Source organism: Anolis carolinensis, chromosome 2, assembly GCF_035594765.1.
Source record: "Anolis carolinensis isolate JA03-04 chromosome 2, rAnoCar3.1.pri, whole genome shotgun sequence".
In the NCBI taxonomy this organism is placed as follows: Eukaryota; Metazoa; Chordata; class Lepidosauria; order Squamata; family Dactyloidae; genus Anolis; species Anolis carolinensis.
In genome coordinates this window covers 288,107,054-288,132,323 of record NC_085842.1, presented here as the reverse complement: position 1 = coordinate 288,132,323, position 25,270 = coordinate 288,107,054, and the positions used below count along the sequence as shown (strand labels likewise).

The window sequence follows — 25,270 nt, the reverse complement described above, 5'->3', positions numbered from 1 at the left end:
ACCTTTGCCGGGTCCATGGAGAGCCCTAGTGGCGAGACACAGTATCCCAGGAAGTCTACCTCTTGTAGATCAAAAGCGCATTTTTCCAACTTGGCATATAGTCCATGATCTCGCAATCGTTGTAACACCATTCTGACGTGTTTCTCATGCTCCGATTGTGATCTAGAAAACACCAAAAATCGTCCAGGTATATGATCAAGAACCGATCTAGATAATCCTGGAAAATATCGTTGACAAAATGCTGGAACGTTGTGGGAGCTCCGGATAAACCGAAATTCATGACTAGGGACTCGAATAATCCGAATTTGGTCTGGAAAGCGGTTTTCCACTCGTCCCCCTCCCTGATGCGAACTAGATTGTAAGCCCCCCGGAGATCCAGCTTGGTGTAAGCCTTGGCCCCTCGAAGCCGGTCTAATAGGTCCGAGATCAAAGGCAGGGGGTAGCGGTTCCGCTTCGTGATATTGTTCAATGCTCTATAGTCCACGACCAAGCATAGGTCCCCTGACTTCTTTTTCACAAACATCACCGGGGAGGCAGCTGGGGATTGAGAGGGTCTGATGAATCCCTTGCGAAGATTTGACTCTATGAACTCCCTGAGAGCTTCTTGCTCTGGTTCAGTCAGGGAGTAGAGGTGTCCTCGTGGGATCGGGGCCCCCTCCACCAAGTCAATGGCACAGTCATAAGGTCTATGTGGGGGTAGTTTCTCGGCTTCCTTTTCATTGAAAACATCCCAAAAGTCTGAATATTTCTTGGGCAAGGTGATGATGGGCTCAGCGTCTGTGGCATGGCAGACCTTGGCTACTAGACAATGGTTTTGGCAGTATTTTGAAGCAAACTGTAGTTCTCTGTTGGTCCAGGAGATGTTTGGGTCGTGGAGTGTCAGCCATGGAATTCCCAAAATCACAGGGAAGTGGGGCACCTCGGTAACAAAGAAGGAAATCTCTTCCATGTGTTCCCTTATCCACATCCTGGTGGGTTCAGTCCATTGACTTACTGGACCCGTCTTTAGGGGACGGCCATCGATAGCCTGTACCACCCGGGCGTTCTTGAAATCGTGATATTGTAATCCCAGAGAGTCGGCATACTCTCTATCGATGAAATTGTTTGTTGCTCCTGAGTCTATCATGGCATGGATCATGACGGGTCCTTTTTTCGCTGACCACAACATGACCACTAGGAGAAATAGGACCCCGGTTTGCGGCTCTTGAGTGGGGTTTTTGACCGGGTTGGCGAGCCTCTCTACGCCCGGTCGCTGGCTTCCCCCGCCGGCTTTGCTCCAGCCGCCTCAGCCGTCTCCGTCTCCGCGGAGGACGCCGCCGCCAATTGAGCGGCGGGCTTTCTCTTGGCTGGACATTCTCTGGCGAAGTGGCCCCCGTTCCCGCAGTACCAACAGAGGTTTAAACGTTGGCGGCGGGCCTTTTCAGCAACATGTAGTCTGGGGCGCACATTGCCCAACTGCATCGGCTCCTCCTCGCTTCCTCTGGGGTATGGGGCTGGTGGTGGGGGTCTCCACACTGGACGTGGCTGAATACTGGCGGAAGCGGGAGGTTTCACCCCGGCTCTTCCACTCTGGCCTCTGAGCCACTGTTTTTTGTTGGCAAGCAGAACTTCGGCTCGTAAACATTGATCAATAAGTCTCTCAAGAGAGTTTGGAGGTTCCACCTTGGAGATTTCTTCCTGCATCTCGAAGTTGAGACCCTCACGAAACTGTCCTCTGAGGGCTATATCGTTCCAACCGGTGTTTTGGGCCAGCACCCGGAACTCGGCTATGTACTGGGACAACGGCCTGTCCCCTTGGAAAAGGCGCCGGAGTTTATGGCCGGCCGCCTCCACGTTGTCCTCGATCCCCCATGTCGCCTTAAGGTGATTCAGGAAGTTTTGCGCGGAACTTAGGTGCATGGAGCCCGCATCAAAAAGCGCCATCGCCCAATTGGCCGCTGGCCCTTCTAGGAGACTGTAAATCCACGCCACCTTGATTTCTTCTTGGGGAAACTCGGCTTGACGGGCTTCTATGTATGCCTGGCATTGGCGACGGAAAACATGAACCTTGGAGGCTTCTCCAGAAAACTTGGTTGGGAGCGCTAGACCAGGGAGCCGGATACCTCGTTCCTTCAAGCCCCGTATTTCTCCCTCCTGCGTATGGAGTGTATCACGGATTCTGTCCAATTCATCCTTGGAAATGGTGTAGCTGAGTGGTTGGGCTTCCGCCCCGGCTCCTTTAGACATCCTGGCCTAGGTTAATTGGTGCTTAGGTGGCGGAGTCAAACTGTCAGGACCCAGGCTGCAGAGCACCAATAACCATGCGCAGAGACCAGAATCTATCTAATATCTTTAGATATAGAATATAGTTCAGAAGTAAACCTTTCAGGAAAGGTCAAATATAGTCCAGAAAAACAATGTCCAATATGAGATATTAGAGTCCAAAGTTATAATCCAATAACCGAAACACACACTTTGCCAAGCAAAGTGTGGGGAAATGACAAGGTCCTTTAGTCCAATGGAGCTTGACAACAAGGCTGGAAAACCAAACTAGATTCTTGGCAAACAAGACTTGATACGAGGCAACAAGAGGCAAGGAGCAAGAACAAGGTCCGTGGCGAGGTCCGGGGAACAAGGCAGGCTTGGAACTAGAACAAGGTCCGTGGCGAGGTCCTGGAAACAAGGAACTGGAGTAGCGTAGTCCACACACGATCTCACTCCCGAAGCTGACGAATTGACTCCGCAAGGATCTCCTTGCGGTAAAACACCTATATAGGATCCTGTTTTCCCGCCAAGGAACACTTTCCCTGGGGAACAAGAAGTGAAACCCAAACTGTGTCCAGATGCATGACTCCTTAAGATTTCCCAAGGGAAGCAGGCTTAATCAGCTAATTGTCTGGCAGCGATTCTGGCGCTTCGGCGATTCGCCTCCCTAGCGCCTCTATCTCGATTATAATTATCCTTGCGAGAGAACGGGGGAGAATTCTGCCCAAGGCTTGTTTGGCTGACTTCTTGAGGGCAAACATCCTGCAGGTGCAGGGGCTCCGATTCTGGCTGAATCGGTGGGAAACCCAAGTTTTCCTCCTCGTCTGCCACAATAGTACTAGGAACGGGACTACATGGCCCATGAGACATCACAAGACCATCATTGGAGCATGGGTGCCATCAGAGCATATCTGCTGATCTATCAGAGAGCAGCCATGCACTTTCTGGTCATGTGGTTACTTTGCATGCTGATGTTGCCTTACAATAGAAGCAGCTAGCAATAATGATGTATAAAGTAACTATGTTTCCATCCATGTTCCTGTGATTTCTTTGTTATTCTGTTTCCAAATCAATACAGTAGTATCATACAGTGTCAGCTCCTTCTGGTGATACTTCCCATAGCCCTTTGATTGGATCTAGTATAGTAGAGTACTTATCCAACATAAACAGGCCGGCAGAATGTTGGATAAGCGAATATGTTGGATGATAAGAGGGATTAAGGAAAAGCCTATTAAACATCAAATTAGGTTATGATTTCACAAATTAAGCACCAAAACATCATGTTATAAAACAAATTTGACAGAAAAAGTAGTTCAATACACAGTAATGCTAAGTAGTAATTACTGTATTTACGAATTTAGCACCAAAATATCACGATGTATTGAAAACATTGACTACAAAAATGTGTTGGATAATCCAGAACGTTGGATAAGCGAGTGTTGGATAAATGAGATTCTACTGTAATTGTTTACCACTAGTGAAAAGTCCATCAGCCCAGTTATCTCAGGGATAATAATAACAACAGCAACATTAAAAAAAAAACACTACACACCTCTCCTTGGGGCTTGAGATGGGGTACAATAGGGTTAAAACAGAGATAAAACATCTATATATATAAAATGATAAAGTTGTTTGCGCAGTGACTATAACAACAAAACTAAACATCCCAGAAATACGAAATTTGGCAACACAATGCAAAAGGCTTGCCTCCAGGTTACAACAACACAACCACACCACAAAACCACAATCCAGACCCACAAAACTCACAACAGCGCATCATGCGATAACAACACAACTAAACGCCCCAGAAATACAAAACTTGGCAACACAATGCAAAAGCCTTGCCTCCCAGTTGTAACAACACAACCACACCACAAAACCACACAGGACCCACAAAACTCACAACAACGCATTGTGACTATAACAACACAACTAAACGCCCCAGAAATACGAAACTTGGCAACACAACGCAAAAGCCTTCACTCCAGGTTGTAACAACACAACCACACCACAAAACCACAATCTGGACCCATAAAACTCACAACAACACATCGTGACTATAACAACACAACTAATTGCCCCAGAAATACAAAACTTGGCACACAACTAAACACCCCAGAAATATAAAACTTGACAACACAACGCAAAAACCTTGCCTCCCAGTTGTAACAATACAACCACACCACAAAACCACAATCTGGACCCACAAAACTCACAACAATGCATCGTGACTATAACAACACAACTAAACGCCCCAGAAATACAAAACTTGACAACACAACACAAAAGCCTTTTCTCCCGGTTGTAACAACACAACTACACCACAAAACCACAATCCGGACCCACAAAACTCGCAACAACGCATCGTGACTATAACACAACTAAACGCCCCAGAAATACAAAATTTGACAAAACAACGCAAAAGCCTTGCCTCCCAGTTGTAAGAACACAACCACAACACAAAACCACAATCCGGACCCACAAAACTCACAACAACGCATCATGACTATAACAACACAACTAAACGCCCCAGAAATACAAAACTTGGCAAAACAATGCAAAAGCCTTGCCTCCCAGTTGTAACAACACAACCACACCACAAAACCACAATCCGGACCCACAAAACTCACAACAACGCATTGTGACTATAACAAATACAAAATTTGACAACACAACTCATCCACCTCCCCAATCCCTACATTCACACTTGGCCTCCAAAAAAAATTACAATAATAACAATGACAACAACAACAATAAGAATCAACACCATCACAGGCAAGAAACAGCCAGGCACTGAGGCTGAGAGGCCAGTCAGTGCTACACTGGGCCTCCAAAAAACAATACAGTAGCATCTAACTTATCCAACCTTCATGACCACTACAACAACAATAATAATAAACAGCTACACAGGCAAAACAAAAAAAAAGACGATTGTACCACAATAAAAATATAAACCGCACTCAGCAGAATCAGACATTACAACTAACAACAAACCAAAGACAACAGGGATCTCAAGCAATTATCAATCAACACAAAAACTGAAGAAGGTAACAGACTTCAAATACTACTACTAATGTGAGTATAAAGAAGGGTGGAGGTCACAGCATAAATACAACCTAATGTAGACTGACCAACACCACCAGACTAAGCCACAGCAACGCGTGGCCGGGCACAGCTAGTAACACTATAAAATACATATTAAAAAATACATACAACACCACACCAATAAAATACAGGTTAAAATTCACAAGGTCATCCTGCCGGAAGAGCTAGGTCTTTAGTTGTGTCGTAAATTCTGACAACTGATTTAGCTGTCAAATCTCTTCCGGCAAGTCATTCCACAATGAAAAGAGCCTCTGCGTTCCTTTTATCATATGTGGTGGACTTGCAATGAAGCAAATAAGTTTTGGAAAATATACATGAAAGAATTTTTTAAAAATACTAAAGAAATACCTAGCATGGAAGATTGGATTATAAAAGTCATGGATATTATGAATATGAATATTTTAACATACCACCTAAAAAACGGATTGGACATGTTTTAAAGACTATATAAATTCAGAGAACAGTAAAACATTCATTTGAATGTACATGTTTTGAAGAGAGGACAATGGAAAAAAGAAAACTATTAAGTCAATAACTACCCCTACTGTTTGATTCCTTGTGTTCTTTTTTTTCTCTTTTTTCTCTTCCTATATTATGATCTTTTTTTGTCCCCCCCCCTTTATTTTTTACCCTTTGTAATTAGTTTTATATAAAGAAGAAAAATGAAATGTATTTCATCCCGTTCTTCCTTTTTCTCTTTTTTCTTTTTTCTCTCTTTTGTTTTCTTTTCCCCTCCCCTCTTTCTGTGCTTTCATTCCTACTATTCTATAAACAAATTGTTCCACCACTTTCACTGTAAAAGGAAAGACTACATTGACAACTTTGTTTTGTTTATATTTTTTTATTATTACTATACATTTCTCTTTTTTCTCAAAAGAAGAGCCCCTGGGTTACAGTTGCCAGTTGAGCTCTGAACCTGGCTCCAAGCAATGTAGGGCTTTAAAGGTCAAAACCAACACTTTGTACTTTGCCCGGAAACTAATTGCAACCAGTGGAGAGACTTTAGTATAGGTGTAATACACTTACTCATAGATGCTCCTGTAACTAGTCTGACTGCCGTGTTTGGAACTAATTGGAGTTTCCAAACTTGGTAAAGAGGTAACCAAATATATAGTGCATTGCAGAAGTCCAGCCTTGAGGTCACTAGTGTGTGTGCTACCATTTTTACATCTTCAAATTTTAGGAAGTGGCATAGCTGGCATATCAGCTGAAGCTGATAATAAGCTCTCCTGACCATCGCATCCTGCCTCTCCACACAGTATACATTTAGCAGAGTGTCCTGACTGCCTGTAGAATATTCTGAAGTCTGTCTTGGGAAACCAGGGAGGTTTGCTTCTATCAGTCACACATACCATATTTGCTCGAATCTAATGCTTACCCTCTTTGGCTAAATTACCTTCCCAAAATTAGGGTATGCATTAGATTCATATAATATGATAATCTTAGTGCTGAGCCAAAGCAAAAAGAGACTCTATTTCAGGAGCACCTGGAGCTCCTATTTGAGGGATGACATTTCTAATTTAATTGTCATGGCTCAATGCTATGCAATGCTGGGATTTATAGTTTGGTGAGGCATCATTCTTTAGCAGCTCCCATGATACCAAACTTTAGCTCCCATGACTCCATGGCATTGAGCTAGAGCAGTTAAAAGTGGATTTTTTATTATTATTATTATTATTATTATTATTATTATTATTATGTTTATTTATACCTCACTTTTTCTCCCCACAAAGAGACTCAAAGTGGCTTACATGAAAAGCATTTCATTACAATTTAAAATCTACAAATATACAAACATTAAAACAATTCAATATCAGTGGTATTTTTAAAAATACTGTTATCCATAAAAACATATTCAAAGCTAAAAACAACAGCACTCCCTGACCTGATCTTTAAAACATTATTTAAAGCCTGCCTCAATAAAAAGGTTTTAGCCTACTGCCAGAAGGACAACAGGGAGGGGGGCATTCTGGTGTTCAAGACTTGAGGGGCAGCCATTGGGAAGGGCCTCTCTCATTCCCATCAACTGAGCTTGAGATGGAGGTGGGATCAAGAGAAGGGCCTCTCCTGAAGATCTCAGGGCAGGTTTGTACAAGGAAATGCAGTCAGCCAAATAACCCAGACCTGAGCCATGGCCAGATCTGGCTTCTCAGGGAATGGGCTCAGTTGGCACACAAATTTTAACTGTGCAAAGACCCACCTGGCCACCACAGATACCTGGGCCTCCAGGTTCAACACTGAGTTCAGGAAGTCCCCAAAACTGCGGACCTGTGTCTTCAGGGGGAGTGTAATCGCACCCAGCACAGGCTGGGTACCTATTCCCTGATTTGGTTTGGGGGACAAAACAGAACCTTGAGGAATCCCATGGGTCAAAGGCCAGTGGTTTGAACAGGAGTCTTCCAGCACTCTCTTTTGGGTATAGCCCTCCTGGAAGGAATGGATCACTGTAAAACAATGGCTCCCAGTCCCATTTCAGCAAGACAGCCCAGAAGGATACCATGGTCAATGGTATCGGAATCCGCTGAAAAGTCTAGGAGAACCAACAGGGACACTCTTGCCTTATCTAGCTCTCTATGTAGGTCATCCGCCATGGATCTAGATAATCCGTTTCATCCAGAAATCCCTGGAGTTGGGAGGTCACCATAGTTCCTAAAACCTTGCTTAAAAAGAGAAAGTTGTACACTGGCTGATAGTTGTCCATTATAGAGGGGTTCAGGGATGGCTTTTTAAATAAGGTTTCACAACTGCCTCCTTTAGGCAAGTTGGAATTTTGCCTTTTTCCAAGGAGGCATTGATCACCACTTTCACCCACTCTGCCAATCCCCCTCTGACCTGTTTGATCAGCCAGGAAGGGCAAGGATCTAGAATACATAGGGTAGCTCTTAACTCTCCAAGGATCCTGTCCACATGCTCAGGCTGCACAAGTTGAAAGGTATCCATCAACACTGGACATGCAGGAGCCAGAGTTACATCCATTGGGAATGTATCAGTAACAGCATCCAAGTCAGAACAGATCTGAGTGACTTCATCTACAAAGTGCTGTGCAAATTCTTCACAGAAGGCTGTTGAATAGTCAGAATTTTCTCCTTGAAGACCAATAGCCTTCTGACCACTTCAAACAACTCAGAAGGGCAGTTCTTTGCAGATGCAATGGTGACAGCAATAAATGCATCCTAAGGTTTTCTTTTTCAAGTATTATTAACACTTTTGTTTTACAGAAGGAATTATAAGCATGCAACCACTATAATGCACAGCTTTTTTGGTCAAATTACAAAGAGCGCAATTTTTGCTGCTGCATATTACATTTGCCAGCAAATACTTTTTTTGGTTTTGGGGTTTTGAAAATTGAGGTGTGCATTAGATTCGATGGCACATTAGACTTGAGTAAATACAGGTACTTAAATCTAAGTCCAGCCTTCTTGTGTTATTGGAGTAGAATCAAAAGACAAGAGGATAGAAAAAATGTTTTTACAGTTCTTTTAGTGACCATGACTGGCTGCTGTTATGATGAAGTCAAAAATTACCTTTTCAGGGGAGAAAAGTAAATACATGTAGGAGAACCTTTGAAGGCTGTAACTGTTTTGCCATTAAAAAAATTAGTGCATAATTTGTTTTCAGTGCTAGATGAATATAATGTGGCAATAATGCTATTTTAGTTTCTTATTATTTTTAAACCATTGTAAGAATAAACATTTTAGTCAGAAATAGTGAAAGAGGAGGTGTAGATGATTCCCAGCAATTTTATTGCAAATATAAATGCACAAGAATAGAGCTACAGTTTATTTTTTTAAAAATAATTTGTTTGAGTTTGAGAAGTTGCATTGCTTTGGAAAGTGGAGGTAGATTTTTATCTAATGTTTCATTAGTTTGTTTTACTAGTTGTTACACTATTCAGATTGACTCTTGTATATAATTTGAATCTTTTGGCTGATTCTCTCAGCCTCGGAAAAGCCTGGGATAATATCACATTAGAGTTGCCATAAGTTGGAAATGACTTGAAAGCACACAACAACAACAACAACAGCACCCTTTGGAGTGTTTGAGGGCAGAAATAAAACATCTTCACCCCAAATATCTAAAAGGATATCTATGCTAGAAATGCATCAGTTATAAATAAAGTTCTCCTCCAATTAAGTTTTAATAGTTCTGTCAGTTTATATTTATTTATAGTCACATGTTTATACATGAAACTAGCTAGTAAAATCATAATTCTGATTAAAATAGTATTTTTTTAAAGATGATACATGCCCTTGTCCCAGCAAGCATCATATCAATATTCCATTCTGTGTGTTCTCCTGGTCCTCCAAGTAAGGCGTGAGCAGAAGATAGATCTTGATTTTCCCACTTCCAGGTTGAGACATTTTTCTTTAAGACATGCTCTTTGATAAACATTGTGTTTGCTCTATTGTTGTTTAGTTTAGTTTTTTAACATTTTAATGGGAATACAGAAGAGAAATCCTGCAAATTTGCATATGTTTCTGTTATAAAGTGTTTACTGTTCATGGATTTCTAAGTCATAAATATCAGTTGCCCCTTTTATTGTTATCTTTTAAATTATTTAAACAACAGTAGTATTCTTTGATTTAATCAATGGTTTCCAGCACAATTTTAAAACTATGTGAGTGTTCTCAAAATTCTATTAGAGATCCTTGACCCTTTGCAGAAATTCCTGGCGCTCCATTAAGAATGGAGACAGTTAAACTAGCTTGAGTCTCTACATTAAATTTAATTTTATCAAAATACAAGAAGCTATTTACCTTTTATAAAGGAGAAAAATAGAGGTTTTGTCACTTTATATGTCCACTTGAAGAATAGAGGATACAGGGGGCCTTACATCCCTAGCCTTCATGGCCAAATTGTGAGAAATGATGGGAATTACAGGCCAGTAACACCTGGAAAGCTTTATTTATTTATTTATTTATTTATTTATTTATTTACTGCATTTTTATACTGCTCTTTCTCACCCCGAAGTGAGAGATGTGTGCTTTTCTTTGGATTCCCTTGAAAAAAGTCAGAGCACATATTTGATTCTCTTAGCATATATTGTTGTCATAACATAAATTGCTCTTAAATCTCTTGTGAAATAAGCCAGATACATAACTTCATAAATTGCTGGGCATAATCACCTTTTTGGAGACATTATAAATACTTATTTATGAGCAACTGTAGAGTTTCTTATCTCCTAGCCTGGTGTCCTTTGTTTTCTTTTCTTTTCTTTTCTTTTGTTTTTCTGGATTTTAAAAGAAATCTTGTCAACTATTGTTTGGGAGTCACGGTGGAACCTGAGAGGATATGTAAGGGGAAATGGTAAAAGCTCTGTATAAACACACAAAATGTTGCAATGCACATCTTTCTAGAGCAAAGACTTCCTTTGCAGAATTTTCCCATTTTACACATCTTAGTTGGAAAACAATTGCTTTGAACATTTCAATATTTTGCTAGTTGGAAACTAACTGAAATATTCTGACTGGATGTTTCTATGACCCTCAGAATTTCCTGCTGCTTTTTTCAAGATATTCAATTGAACAAACACATACTCTGGGGATAACATATTGTCCTTCAGCTAGTCTCCATTTTTCCCAAGTGAAAATAGCTCTGCTGGGCATGAGCGAGATGACAAAGAGACTTCATCTTAGAGGCTACCTAGTCTAATGATCAGTGGAAGTTTGAATGCAACATAGATTCTGTTATGTCAGGAAAAAAAAAAAAAACCAAAAGTTCAGCAGAAAGATAAGTCAAGAAAACCAATGAGGAAAGCCATGTATTCCATGGATCATTGCATGCAGTATTATATTGCACATAGGGGGTGCAATATAATATATATTCTATATACCAGGGGTCCCAAAAATTTTTAAACAGGGGGCCAGTTCACCGGTCCCTCAGACCATTGGAAGGTCAGACTATATATTTTTTAAAAACCTATAAACAAATTCCTATGCACACGTATCTTATTCTGAAGTAAAAAAAAACTAAATGGGAAAAATACAGACTCAACATTTATTATTATCATCATCATTATTATTATAATTAAAATAATAAAGAGGGTTGGAAGAGACCTCTTGGGTCATTTAATCCAACCCTCTTCTGACTTTGTGCACCAAAAGCACAAGCAAAGCACCTCTGACAGATGGCCACCCAACCTCAATGTTGTTAATAATAATAATAATAATAATAATAATAATAATAATAATAATAATAATAATAATAAAGAGGGTTGGATTGTAGGAAATATGATCCCTTGGGCCATTTAGTCCAACCCCCTTCTGCCTTTGAGCACCAAAAGTACTAGCAAAGCACCCTTTAATTATTAATTATTAATTAAATAATAATTAAAATACCGTTATAAACAAGCAAAGCTTTGGAAGGTGTGCATCGAGTGAGGGAGGAGGCAGGAAAGACATTTGTGGTGCAAGTGAGGAGATGGGAAAGGCCTTTCTCTCCTCCCTCACTCCGTGCGTGCCTTCCTCAGTGGAGGGGGCCGGATAAATGGCTTCGATGGGCTACATGTGGCCCACGGGCTGTAGTTTGGGGACCCCTGCTATTTATTGTTCCTCCATCAGCAGGATAGACAGTGTTGGCAGGAAATATTCTTCTGCAAGTCTGTCTGGTATGAAGATTGTGTGTGTCCTTCAGAGCAGACTTTGGGAATCATGAGGCCAGGATCATATTGAATGTTGGGTGTAGCTTGAAACTGCACAGGGCATATGTCTTTTCTGCACTCTTGGAAGTCAGGATCATCTTAATTTAGGATTTTCAGTACAACGACTGGCTTATATGCCCTTTTCCTCTACATAAATTGTTTAGAATTGAGAAGGCCAAGGGAAAATAGCTGGAAACATTCAGGAAGATATATTTTTTATATTCCCAAAAAAACTTGAAGAGGGGAATGGGGAGTTAGAAGTCTCGTGTTCTTTTTGGAATGAATGGAATGCTTTAAAGATATTTTTCTTCAATCATATAGAATTAAATGGGTTGATTCAGGAGGAACGAGAGTTTTATAGAGTACTTCTTGTGTATCATATAGCGTTGAACATTATTGTTTAACTTGATATTCAGACATGCTGCCTGGTGATTTATATTGGGAATATGTGAAGCCTTATCTAGGTACATATTTATTTACTACACATCTAGTTCTTCATTGCAATTATCTGTCTTTTTAGACTTTGGATTTAATACTATGTTTACTACAGCATTTATAGTCTATCGTTTATTTTCCACAAATGTCACTAATCAAGACATGACAAGTCAAATCTCATCCTGTTATTCCCTCCCTGAAAAATGAGCAAAGTCCTTGGGAGAAGTCCTCCTTTAAAATGCTTCACCTTAGAATAGTAGCTCTTCAGTGAGCCACAATGAAGTATGCTCAGCCAGAATATCACAATTCTTGTGAGGGGAAAACAAAAATAAATCAGTCAGAAATCTCTGTTTCTGGGTGGCCCTGGCACCTCCATCTAGAAACTCTTGAATGTGCCACCATTTATTGATAAACCATATCAAAGATAAATGTTCATTTCAAAAAACAGGTGACTTGTATCAAACTGATTGTTCATTTGTTTGTTTATTTATTATTTTGCGAAATTTTCTGGGACCAGAAAAGGAAATGTGGAAGACATGGAAATTTTTAATAGTGTCTTTCATCTATCTGGATTCCAGTGCAGTGTTTAAGTTGCAACGGTATAATATTCAACCACCTCCACCCCCAAAATTAAAATAAACAAGAGATAGATAAAACTAGAGATGTGTAAAGCAGGCAGCAACAACATTATGATTTAAGATGCCTTGGAATTTTTTTTTAAGTCTTAGAATAGTAAAAGCAACCTGACTGGAATATAGTTATGTGTATTTATTTACTATTTTTCCTTGGATGCATTGTGATATCTCAGGGGAGCATACAATTAGAACAATTCCGACTCTTCCTGACCTCATGGACCAGTCCACGACAGAGTTCCCTGCCAGGCGTCGCCGCCCCCAGCTCTGAGTGGGGAACCTCAATTTATACTATCCTGAATTCTGTTGAAGAAAATCAGGAAATCAAGGGATAGATTGCATCTGATGAAGTAGATTTAAGTCTACAAAGTCTCATGATACCAACTTCTTTTTTAAAGTTAGTCTCAAAAGTGCTAAAAAGATCCCTTTAGAAAACTAGTAGCCTCTATAGTAAAATGTCACTGTCTGCAGTGGAACTGTATTTTGAGTCTTCCAAATATCATGTATTTGAATGTTGTATTCGGACTCTGGGAAACTAAGGTTCAGATTCTTACTCAGCCATGGTCACCCACTAAGTCACATTAGGCAAGTCACATTCTGCCAGCCTTACAAGAAAGTAGTTATACATCTCTGAAAAGTCTTCCTGAGAAAACCCTGTAATAAGGTCACCATGATTTGAGATAAAACAAAGTGTGTAATAAGGTTTTGTTATAAGAATTATAGTGTAGTTTTAGTATGAATTTTTGTACCATGTTTTCACTTAGTCAAGATAGTAATAGAAATGTAAATTCTACAAACTTTATATACATGGGGGTGAAATTTGAAAAAAAGATTGAGTAAAAAATATTAATAAAATCTTGCAACTAATTTAGACCCACTTTTTAAAGGGAGAATATTAATCATTAATTACAGTGTATAGAGTAATAAATACAAATACTGTAGCTGTACAGAATTATTGATCTGGAAAATAACTTTACATCTTCACTTTTGATGAGTATAGAAAAGTCAGTAGTTCTAGATGTGAAAATTTCAGGAGCAAAGTTGACATTTATTTCAAGCCAGATCTGGAGTGGTTTTTAAGTTGTTTTATTTTTTATGCCATATTGTACCTCAGTATAAAAGAATAATGCCACTTTGTACATTTTCTTCTTATGCAAGGCAAATGTATCCCTTGGTTTGGTTTTGGATACAGTATATTCTCATATTTTTAAATTTATAATTTTCTCTTCAGAATTGTAATTACTCTTTCAGCTGACAGGATTTTCTTGATTCACACTAAAGCATACAATCATCACATAAAGTTATGACAATCAAGTTTTCATTCATTGTTTTGCTCTCATTTCCTACATTTTGGCTTTCCAATAAATTTCCAATAAATATTTTCAAATAAATATGAACACCCTGTAGTAGCAGTTTCCCCATCTTTAATTAATGTTGCATGTCCTTGTGTGAGTGTAGAGTTTGGGTATCTGATTTTTTTCTCTCTCATTGTAATTGAGTTTTAACTTGGGTTTTTAAGTTTGACCAAATGCTTTTCATTTCTGTGTTAATATTTCCCATCTCTTCTGTTGACTCTTCTGCTAACATAATGAATAATGGTATTAGGATTTTGCTGTAGGTAGAAAATTAGGAAGTACAATTTCAGTTATTTCTCCCTTTCAGATCCTAACAACAACTCTCCACTGTCCCAAGGACTCCAGGACAGAAGAAAACATAAAACACTATAGTTAGAGAACGGAAATTGGCAAACATAATCTCTTCAGTGCAGTCCCCTTTCAATGTGTCCTTTAAAAAAATATATTATAAGGTGAATCGTGCTCTGCAAAATTATGTTTTAGTCCAGATTTTTAAGGGTACCTTCAACATACATGGATGTAGGCATAACAGTTTTATAGGCCTATGAGTAATTTGTCACTTCTAAGATTTCTAGATTCTAAAAATGATTTGTTTTCTTTTTCAAAACCATATTGCAGTCAGAGCAGAAAAAATGTAACAGTTCAGCCATGTGCAAATCCCTGTAAAATACTCTCTGAAGAACAGCTATGATTACATTTGAATATGAAGTAAAACTTTGACAGTCTGCCTGCTGTTTTTATTGCTGATTCAACAGGAAATTAGTGATTAATTTGCCTGGCAGAATTCCCTCCCTACAGCATTGGTAAGCCACTGTGCAAAGCTACCAGCTTCCAAAGAATACAGTATCAGAAGTTACAAAATTGTTAGGAAAAATAAAGTATTATTATGTAGGATAAGAAAACTTTGCTATTAGATGTTAAACTTAACAGTAGATTCTTAAAATCAAGCAAGCAGTGAACCATATGAGCACTGATGGCTTTGCCTTTCTTAAGCACAGGAACCTCTCCTTTTGATCAATAATTATACAGTAGCTAGATAGAATGGTGATAGAAAACATATATAATAAGCTTGAGGAAAAGTAGGAAGCAAGGCTGTGTGAATTAGTGAGTTACACCATGTTTACTGGCCTCTGGGAGAGCCAGATCTTAGGTATGCTTCAAGTAAATAGCTTATGCATGTAGGCTTTGCTGTTCTGAGCTTTAAAAACGTTTGTGTATTGTGTCAAGCACTTGCTTCCCTTTTGCATCTTTGACAGGGATTTACAGATAGTTTCACATTTTATTTGTTGATCTAAATAAGAAAACATTATAATCCTGTGTGTTGTAAAAATGTATGGTTACAATGATAATATCCTGCTTTTACAGCCTAATCACCCATTCTTTAGGCTTTTACCCAGGAAGCCTTGACAGAAATGGTTAAAATATTTTGTGTGTGGTCTGATCCCTCTCAGCTATTACTTAGCTATTGCTGAGCGTATGATTTGGATCAATATGGCTTTTGAGTATGCAGTTTGCTCTGAGAATTTTGAGATATTTCATGTAACATATTTTTGTTTCCTTTTTGGGTCAACAGTTGCAGTTTTTATATGATATTCTTAGTTTGATTTGCAACTTTGCCCATACTGTGGGAAAGGTCATTCAGTTTGTTATCAACTAATCATAGATTTAACTGTTTTGATACTTTAATGCAGCAATTATTTGTGTCTATTTTGATATATTGTCTGTTCGGTTTTCTTTCCGGCAATTAAATGTTTGCCTTACATGTTGGAAACCTCCCTCTTCCCTTCGGGGAGATAGGGTGGTATACAGATAAATTTTTATTTTTATTATCATTATTATTATTATTATTATTATTATTATTTGGAAGGGGAGTAACACCAAAAAAGCTACAAATTCAATTTTTATGTAGGAGAGTTGTTATACTGCCAAAACATCCAGCTTTTTAGAATATTCATGGAAGTAGAAGACTGGTAGAAACAGCTGTTTAATAGCCTGTTTTCATTATAGTGACATTTGGAGATCAAAATATTTTCCTTGAAGGTAAATGAGAACACAAATGAGCACACACGCACATATCAGAAAGCCAGGGAATGAGGCAAAGAGAATCTTTTCCTACTGCAATTACAAGCAAATAAAACTTGTATAGGTTTTATTTCTCCTCACCTTTTATATAATATTTATTTCAGTTATCTAAAACTATTACAATCTGCCCTTCACATTTGCATGTTTGCCTTTTGTAAATTTGGTTATTTGTGGATTTGATTTAAAATATTCTCCTTAGGAATTTCTAGGTCCTCCCATACAATTTTATAGTAAACAATTAGCAGGAAGTGAGAATTAATTTTATTTGGAATTTCAAGAGTTGCTGTCCTTTGAGTTGGACATAATAATGTTCTGACTTGATATGAGATAGTTTCTTAAGTCCTTCAGTGTGACTTTATAGTTAACTTCCTCCGGTCATGAAATCTCATGGTCCTCCAGTACGATTCAGTGGTCAGCAAATACCAAGGGCTCACTGCTTCAATTATGACAAGATAGTGCCAAGCAGAGGAAATAAATTTTGTCAAAGAAAATGGAGCATATATCAGAATTAATTAATATTCTTTTGGTTCATGAATAATCTGAGCACATTAAGGCTACAGTTCATTGATCCTAAGTGAGTATGGACTTAATCAGCTCCCTGGATAATATCACATTAGTGTTTTAAAGCAGAGATGCCTGCCTTGCTTCTGCAGAATTCTGGGAAATGTAGTTTAGGGTGGGGTCTTTGGAATTCTAAACCGAGAGATTGGCTTCCCTAAACTACATTTCCCAGAAATCAACAGAAGGTCACCACATAATAACAAAGTGGACAGCTCTGCTTTAGAATACTAATGTAATATCCCTAGAATGAGAAATTTCTGAAATATAAGTTTATGTATAAGGATAAAGCAGGTATAATATTTAATCTTATTTTTTTAAAAAACTCTTGATATGATATGTTCTGCATTGCAGTTTATTACAGTTTATTGCATTTATGTTTAGATCGAGTTGTCTTAACTGCTGTTTTCTTTTCTTCTACAGCCCCATGATTTTGATGAGTGTAGATTTGATATCAGCGTAAATGACAGTGTTTGGTACCTACGGGCTCAGGATCCAGATCATAGGCAACAGTGGATAGATGCAATTGAACAACACAAGGTATGCCTTCTATTACCTAGCCGTTAACAATAGTGCATAGTTATGCTGGTGTTGAGGCCTGGTCTGAAGAGGATTGGGGGGGGGGGACCATTTGGTGGGGCCTTGCACTCCTAAATTGCAGCCTGAATTGGAGCCCACTATTTCTGTAGCGCCTCGGGGGAAAAAATCCCATCATCCAGGGAAGATGAATGATGGGAATTGATGGCAATTCCCATCATCCATCTTCCCTGGATGATGGGAATTGCCATACAGACAGATCTGCTCTTAGCGAGAATGTTTCACATGTTTCACAGGTTGTTGCCTATAACTTAGCACATGTAAAGGACAATATTACATAAGAAGTGTGTGATATAGACGTAACTTACTACTAACTATATTATATACCATACCTTTCCTTGTTTTTTATTATAACTCAGCATCTTCAATTATGACAAGATAGTGCCAAGCAGAGGCTTGTGCATGTAGGCTTTGCTGTTCTGAGCTTTTTTCACGGTTTTCTCAGCATTTGAAGAATAAACAGAGGGATTCCAGGTGTCAGACAGATAGTGTCTCCATGGGAAAAAATTAGGTTTCTTAAGTTATCTTCTTTAGTTGCTCTGTGTGAGTGCAACATTGTATTTTCAGGAAAAAGTCACCTTTTCCTTAAGCTCCCCAGTAGGAGATTTTTGCCTTGGTTTCATGTCATGTTTTTCTGTTTGTGATTTGGGTCTCTGGCTTTATTCTCAGTGCTGGACTTTGTTTATTGCTGCGTCAAAGAATACTAGGACTGTAGGACATATTTTTGAATGACTTTTGAATCCTGTACTTTGGATGTACTTTTGTTTTGACCATTGCATATGCCTTGGAATTACTTTTGTATATTTTACCTTGGAATGTATTTTTGAAATAGCTTTTACTGGAGAACACTTGTTTCTTTAATAAACTTTAATGGATTGAATGCCTTTTGGCTGAGCTATATTTGGGCTATTTATCTCTTCATTTTGGGTGAAAAGGTGTCACGCCGGTGACTAGGCTTCTACAGCTGGTGTATTTCAAAAACAAATGTATCTAATATTATAAACTATGTTGCAGGACTGGATAATATTAATATTAATACATAAAATGAAGATCGTTTGAAAACGTTGCAGTTATTGGTAAAGTAGGTGGTACTCAGATAAAACAGGGAGCAACTGTCAAAAATGGCCCTTGAGAAGATGTCCCTGCTGAGGACAGGCACAGGCCTGTTTTGGGAGGGGCTTGTAAAGCAGAACCCATGCAGCTAGGAGGGGCTCGGCCCAAGGTCACAACAGCAGAAAAAGAAAGGCACCAGTGCCAAGGGCTTTGCTAGCATTGTGGGCAACTGGGTCACTTTGCCAGAGGATGCATGGCCAGGGCTCAGACAGCACCACATCAGGGAAAAGGTTTCTGTCTGGACTGAGAGGGTTCATAGGCCAGATGGGGGGATCCATGGAGCCCAAAATAAAAGATCTGTTGTTGGTGACGGTGACTTTGCACACCAGCAAGGGCACTTGTGCTCAATGGGCAGACTGACCAGTAATCTTAGTAATTATTTTAAAAACAGTTCTTGCACATTGGGGAAAAGTGTTATTTTCCATCCAGGTAGCCATATCCATTATACAATACTTTATTGTAGCATGTAAAATAGTCAAAGAGTCCACTAACCTAAATACAATTAATAGGCCTGGGACTGAATGCTTGTGTGTGCTAGGATGTGTGTTTCTTCATCTCATTATAGGCAGCCAGATGCTACTCTGATTAATTAAATAAGATTCTATCTTTTCTCATCTTCTCAGAAATCCATAGTATCAGTACCATGTTAGAAAAATACTAATCCATGTGTTCGCTGGAACTGAATTGTTGATCATGCAAACTTGAGGTACCAGGTTACAAAAATGCTTTTTTATGCCCCACGACTGTATGACACAATTCCTGTTATTGATTTATCATTCCTTCATCCTAAAATTTCTGTTATTGATTGATCATTCCTTCATTCATTTCTAAAGCAATTTTAAATAGACTCATTTGTTCAATAGGGCTGTTGTATTGGGGGTTAGTAATTGGATTTAGGCATTAGGCAGGTGTTCCAGCTTGATTGTTTTTACAGTTGAATACATCCATCCATCCTCAATAGCAGATATCAGCATACACATACATATGTGCAAGTTAGTTATTTAAATGCACTAGACTAGCTTGAGTGTCTACTCCTTTACTCCTTGGCAACATTAATGTGAACCCCACCCTAAAAAGATGTTTGTGTGTGTGTCAGGAGCGACTTGAGAAACTGCAGGTCGCTTCTAGTGTGAGAGAATTAGCCATCTGAAGGATGTTGCCTAGGGGAGGCCTGAATGTGTGATGGTTTACCATCCTGTGGGATGCTTCTCCCATGTCCCTGCACAGGGAGCTGGAGCTGACAGACGGGAGCTCACCCCACTCCCCGGATTCGAACTGCCAACCTTTCGATCAGCAGTCCTGCTGGCACAAGGATTTAGCCCATTGCGCCACTGGGGGATCCCCCTACATAGGTAATGTCACAGCTTAAGCTGATAAAAGAAACTCCTGGCTATTACTGCCACCTTAGTATTTTCTGTTAACACATAGTCCAGACAAATATCCAAACTGTGAAGTTGCTCCTTTATAAGCAGTCCCAGGTTATGGAAAATATAGTTTCTGTAGGTTTGTTCTTAAGTTAAATTTGTATGCAGCACAGAATAGGTAGATTTTTAAGTGTAACTCCAGTCAATTATAGATAGTATAGGGAAGGGTTAACAGCCATATAACATTTCTTTTGCTGTCTGTGCCCCTGTTCAAAAGATGGCACTTCATTTTTTGTCCCTGTGACATTTGGATTTTGAAAATGTTGGATTGTCGTGGAAAAAAGGATTGGTAATAAAACTTCAGTGGAGACACCTTTTCTCCATGATAACTCTAACAGGAGTCAATTTCCCTTCTTAGGGGTAGATTTCCTCTCACTTCCTGTTATCTCACCCCAGTTTTTAACTGAGTCATATGTAAGCCGTATGTCTTTAACTCAGGAACTGCCTGTATAGGAACCTGCTACCTTACCTAATTCTAAAGCCCAAGAACAAGAAATCTAACACTGTTTTCAAATTTTCATCTAGATCAGTCTGTTTTCCAACCTACAATATCTCATGTATCATATGGATTTTAGCTTGTTTGCGTTAATTCACCCTAGAACCATCTCTAGAGTTCACGAGCCTCCCTGTTTGTTTGTTTGCTTGTTTGTTTGTTCATTCATTCATTCTGCCATTTGTTTGTTGCCCCTCAGTTTACCAAGATGTTCTGAGATGATGCACAATGGGTAAAATGTTCAAAATGTTAAATCTGCGAATAAAAACAATTCAACTAAAAGGCCTCTTTGAAACAGACAAAAAAAACCCCGCAGCTAAACAGTTAAAAAGAGCCATCACAGACATTGCTAATTGAAAGAACAGAAGGCCAAGTAAACTCACATGGTTTTCCTGCTGTGAATGGAGAAGGAATAGAGACAGCCTGATCTCTCTTGGGGTGGAGTTTCATAGTCACAGTGCTGCTACAGAGAATGACATGGGATATGGAGCCGTCATCCAGCCTTTCAATGTGGTGGGACACACAGTACGCCCTTTGCTGTTCAGTCTATTGATTGAGAAGTGAAATAGGCATGAAATAAAATGAAAAGATGGCAGATATGCCTTCAAGGTATTTTATACTGCTTCTGTTCTTACTCTTATTTGAGCTAAAACGTTTTGCAAAGAAAAAGGTTTGAATTTTTAAAACTCTGACAGAGACCAAAGTCATTATCATATTTAAAATGATGCCTAGCGTCTTCATATTTATCATCTCAGACAGTTATTAATTGTAAAGGTGGCTGATTGCTGCTCAGTCGCATAGTCGTTTCCGACTCTTCGTGACCTTATGGACCATTCCACACCAGAGCTCCCTGTCGGCCATCGCCGCCCCCAGTTCCTTCAAGGTCAAGCCAGTCACTTCAAGGATACCATCCATCCATCTTGCCCTTGGTCGGCCTCTCTTCCTTTTTCCTTCCATTTTCCCCAGCATCATGATCTTTGCCAACCTTTCCTGTCTTCTCATGATGTGGCCAAAATACTTCAACTTGGCTTCTAATATCCTTCCCTCCAGTGAGCAGCCGGGCATTATTTCCCGGATGATGGACTTGTTGGATCTTCTTGCGGTCCAGGGCACTCTCAGGATTTTCCTCCAGCACCAGAGTTCAAAAGCGTCTATCTTCCTTCGCTCAGCCTTCCTTATGGTCCAGCTCTCGCAACCATAGGTTACTATAGGGAATGCCATTGCTTTGACTATGCGGACCTTCGTTGCCAGTGTGATGTCTCTACTCTTCACTATTTTATCAAGGTTGGCCATTGCTCTCTTCCCAAGAAGTAAACGTCTTCTGATTTCCTGGCTGCAGTCTGCATCTGCAGTGATCTTTGCACCTAGAAATATAAAGTCTGTCACTGCCTCCACATTTTCTCCTTCTTTTTGCCAGTTATCAGTAGGTGTAGTTGCCATGATCTTGGTTTTCTTGATGTTTAACTGCAACCCAGCTTTTGCACTTTCTTCTTTCACTTTGGTAATAAGGCTCCTCAGCTCTTCCTCACTTTTGGCCATCAGAGTGGTATCATCTGCATACCAAAGGTTGTTAATGTTTCTTCCAGCAATTTTAACTCCAGCCTTGGAATCACCAAGCCCCGCATGTCTCATGATGTGTTCTGCGTACAAGATGAATAGGTAGGGTGAAAGTATACAGCCCTGCCATACTCCTTTCCCAATCTTGAACCAGTCTGTTGTTTCGTGATCTGTTCTTACTGTGGCTACTTGGTCTTTATACAAATTTCTCAGGAGACAGACAAGGTGACTTGGTATCCCCATACCACCAAGAACATGCCACAGTTTATTATGATCCACATAGTCGAAGGCTTTAGAATAGTCAATAAAGCAGAAGTAGATGTTTTTCTGAAACTCCCTGGCTTCCTCCATCATCCAGCAGATATTGGCAATTTGGTGTCTCGTTACTCTGCCTTTTCTGAACACAGCTTGGACATCTGGCATCTCTCGCTCCATGTATTGCTGGAGTCTTGAGCATTACCTTACTGGCATGGGAAATAAGTGCCACTGTACGGAAGTTTGAGCATTCTTTAGCGTTTCCCTTTTTTGGTATGGGGATATAAATTGATTTTTCCTAATCTGATATCCAATCTTTTCCATATTTGCTGGCATATGGCATGCATCACCTTGACAGCATCACCTTCCAAGATTTTAAACAACTCAGCTGGGATCCCGTCATCTCCTGCTAGCTTGTTATTAGTAATACTTCTTAAGGCCAATTCAACATCACTCCTCAGGATGTCTGGTTCTAATTCACTCACCACACCGTAAAAGCTATCCTCTATATTATTATTCTTCCTATACAGATCTTCTGTATATTCTCACCACCTATTCTTGATCTCTTCAGCTTCTGTTAGGTACCTGCCATCTTTGTTTTTGATCATGCCCATTTTTGCCTGAAATTTGCCTCCGATTTTTCTGATTTTATGGAAGAGGTCTCTCGTCCTTTCTATTCTGTTGTCTTCTTCCACTTCCATGCATTACTTGTTTAAAAATAGTTCTTTGTCTCTTCTGCCTAACCTCTGGAATTGTGCATTTAGTTGGGTATATCTCTCCCTATCACTGTTTCCTTTCGCCTTCCTTCTTTCAGGGGCTACTTCCAGTGTCTCAGCAGACAACCATCTTACCTTCTTGGTTTTTTTTCTTCTTTGGGATGTACTTTGTTGCTGCCTCCTGAACAATGTTGTGGACCTCTGTCCATATTTCTTCTGGGACTCTATTTATTAAATCTAGTCCCTGAAATCTATTCTTCACCTCCACTGCATATTCACTAGGAATATCTGTGAGATCATATCTAATTAGTCTGTGTATTTTCCTCATTCTCTTTAGTCTGATTCTAAATTTTGCAACAAGAAGTTTGTCATCTGAACTACAGTCAGCTCCAGGTCTTGTTTTCACTGACTGGATTGATATCCGCCACCTTTGGCTACAGAGGATGTAGTCAATCTGATTTTGGTGTTGACCATCTGGTGAAGTCCATGTGTAAAGCCGTCTTTTAGGTTGCTGGAAGAGAGTGTTTGTTATGCACAGAGAGTTTTCCTGGCAAAATTCTATCAGCCTACGTCCTGCTTCATTTTGTTGTCCCAGACCATGCATGCCTGTGATCCCGGTTATCATTTGACTGCCCACATTAGCATTCCAGTCTCCTGTAATGAGAATAATGTCTCTTTTTGGTGTATTATCCAGTAGGTGCTGCAGATCCTCATAGAATTCTGATCTAATTCTGCTTCTTCAGCAGCTGTGGTTGGGGCGTATATTTGGATCACTGTGAAGTTAAACGGCTTGCCTTGAACTCGAATTGAGATCATTCTATCATTTTTTGGGTTGTATCCAAGCACTGCTTTAGCAAATTTGTTATTAATTATGAAAGCTACTCCATTTCTTCAGTGTTCCTCTTGTCCACAGTAGTAGATCTGGTGGTCACCTGTTGTGAAGTGGCCCATTCCAGTCCATTTCAGTTCACTGACTCCCAGAATGTCTATATTTAATCTTGACATCTCACCAATAACCATGTCCAGTTTTCCCTGGCTCATAGATCTTACATTCCAGGTTCCTATACTGTGTTGATCTTTAGAACATCAGATTTGTCATTCACCTCCAACACCGTCAGCCGTTAGCCTTCCTTTCAGCTTTGAGCTAACTGCGTCATCACATCTGGGGCTAGTTGGACTAGTCCTCTGCTCCTCCCCAGTAGCATTTTGACCATCTTCCAAGCTGGGAGTCCCACCTTCCGATGGCATACCGAAATTTCTCTGGTTGTACTGATCCATTTAGTTTTCATGGCAAGAATACTGGGGTGGGTTGCCATTACCTTCCCCAGGGATCGTATTTAGTCTGTCCTCTCTGCCATGACCTTCCCATCTTGGGTGGCCCTGCACGGTATAGCTCATGGCATCATCGAGGCACTCAAGCCCCAGCACCATGTTAAGGTAATGATCCTTTGCATGGCTGATTACATGCAGTAAAATAATAAATTAGTTTTCATCAAGAGTTAAAGGGCCATTTGCCCCTATGTTCCCAGTTTGCCCCTATGATCATCTCAATATATTTCTATAAAACACAGAAGTCTTCAAAGCAGTGGCATGGATACAGAATAGAAGTATCAAATAGCAACATTGGCACAAAATTAATTTTGGTTACTGTCAAGCACAGTGAAGGAGAAGATTAAATTTTTATGCCAAACAGTGCTGTTTCCTAATGGAACATATGTTCAGTAATGAATGTCAGCTTTACTGTATCATGAATAATAAGCAAAGTTCAATATTAGTATGGAATATCAAAACACAAAAGGATCTTGTAGCACCTTAGAACAAAGAGAGAACAAAGTTGGTAGCATAAGCTTTTGTAGACTAAGTCTGCTTCCTCAGATGCAAAGGTGAACAGTCTTTTTTAAATGACTGTCTCAAACATGTGTCATTTAATTTTGCCCAGGCCAGATTTTGAAATATAAAATACAATCATTTATATGAAGTTCTTGTTTAAATCCATTCTCAAAACAATTTTTGCACAGACTGAAATATAGACTGATTGTTCTGCTTCTGTCTGTTGCTCACATT

The 25,270-nt window shown here is 39.6% G+C and overlaps 1 protein-coding gene across 3 annotated transcripts in view; it reads left to right on the top strand.

Moving 5' to 3' along the window:
• cert1 (ceramide transporter 1) overlaps positions 1-25,270 on the top strand; it is an 80,615-nt gene that overhangs the window by 17,976 nt on the left and 37,369 nt on the right. For all 3 annotated transcript variants that reach the window (XM_003216254.4, XM_008102942.3, XM_062972334.1), the window contains exon 3: positions 17,475-17,591. In XM_003216254.4, the coding sequence (XP_003216302.1) occupies positions 17,475-17,591 (117 nt within the window). The remainder of the gene's footprint in view (positions 1-17,474; positions 17,592-25,270) is intronic.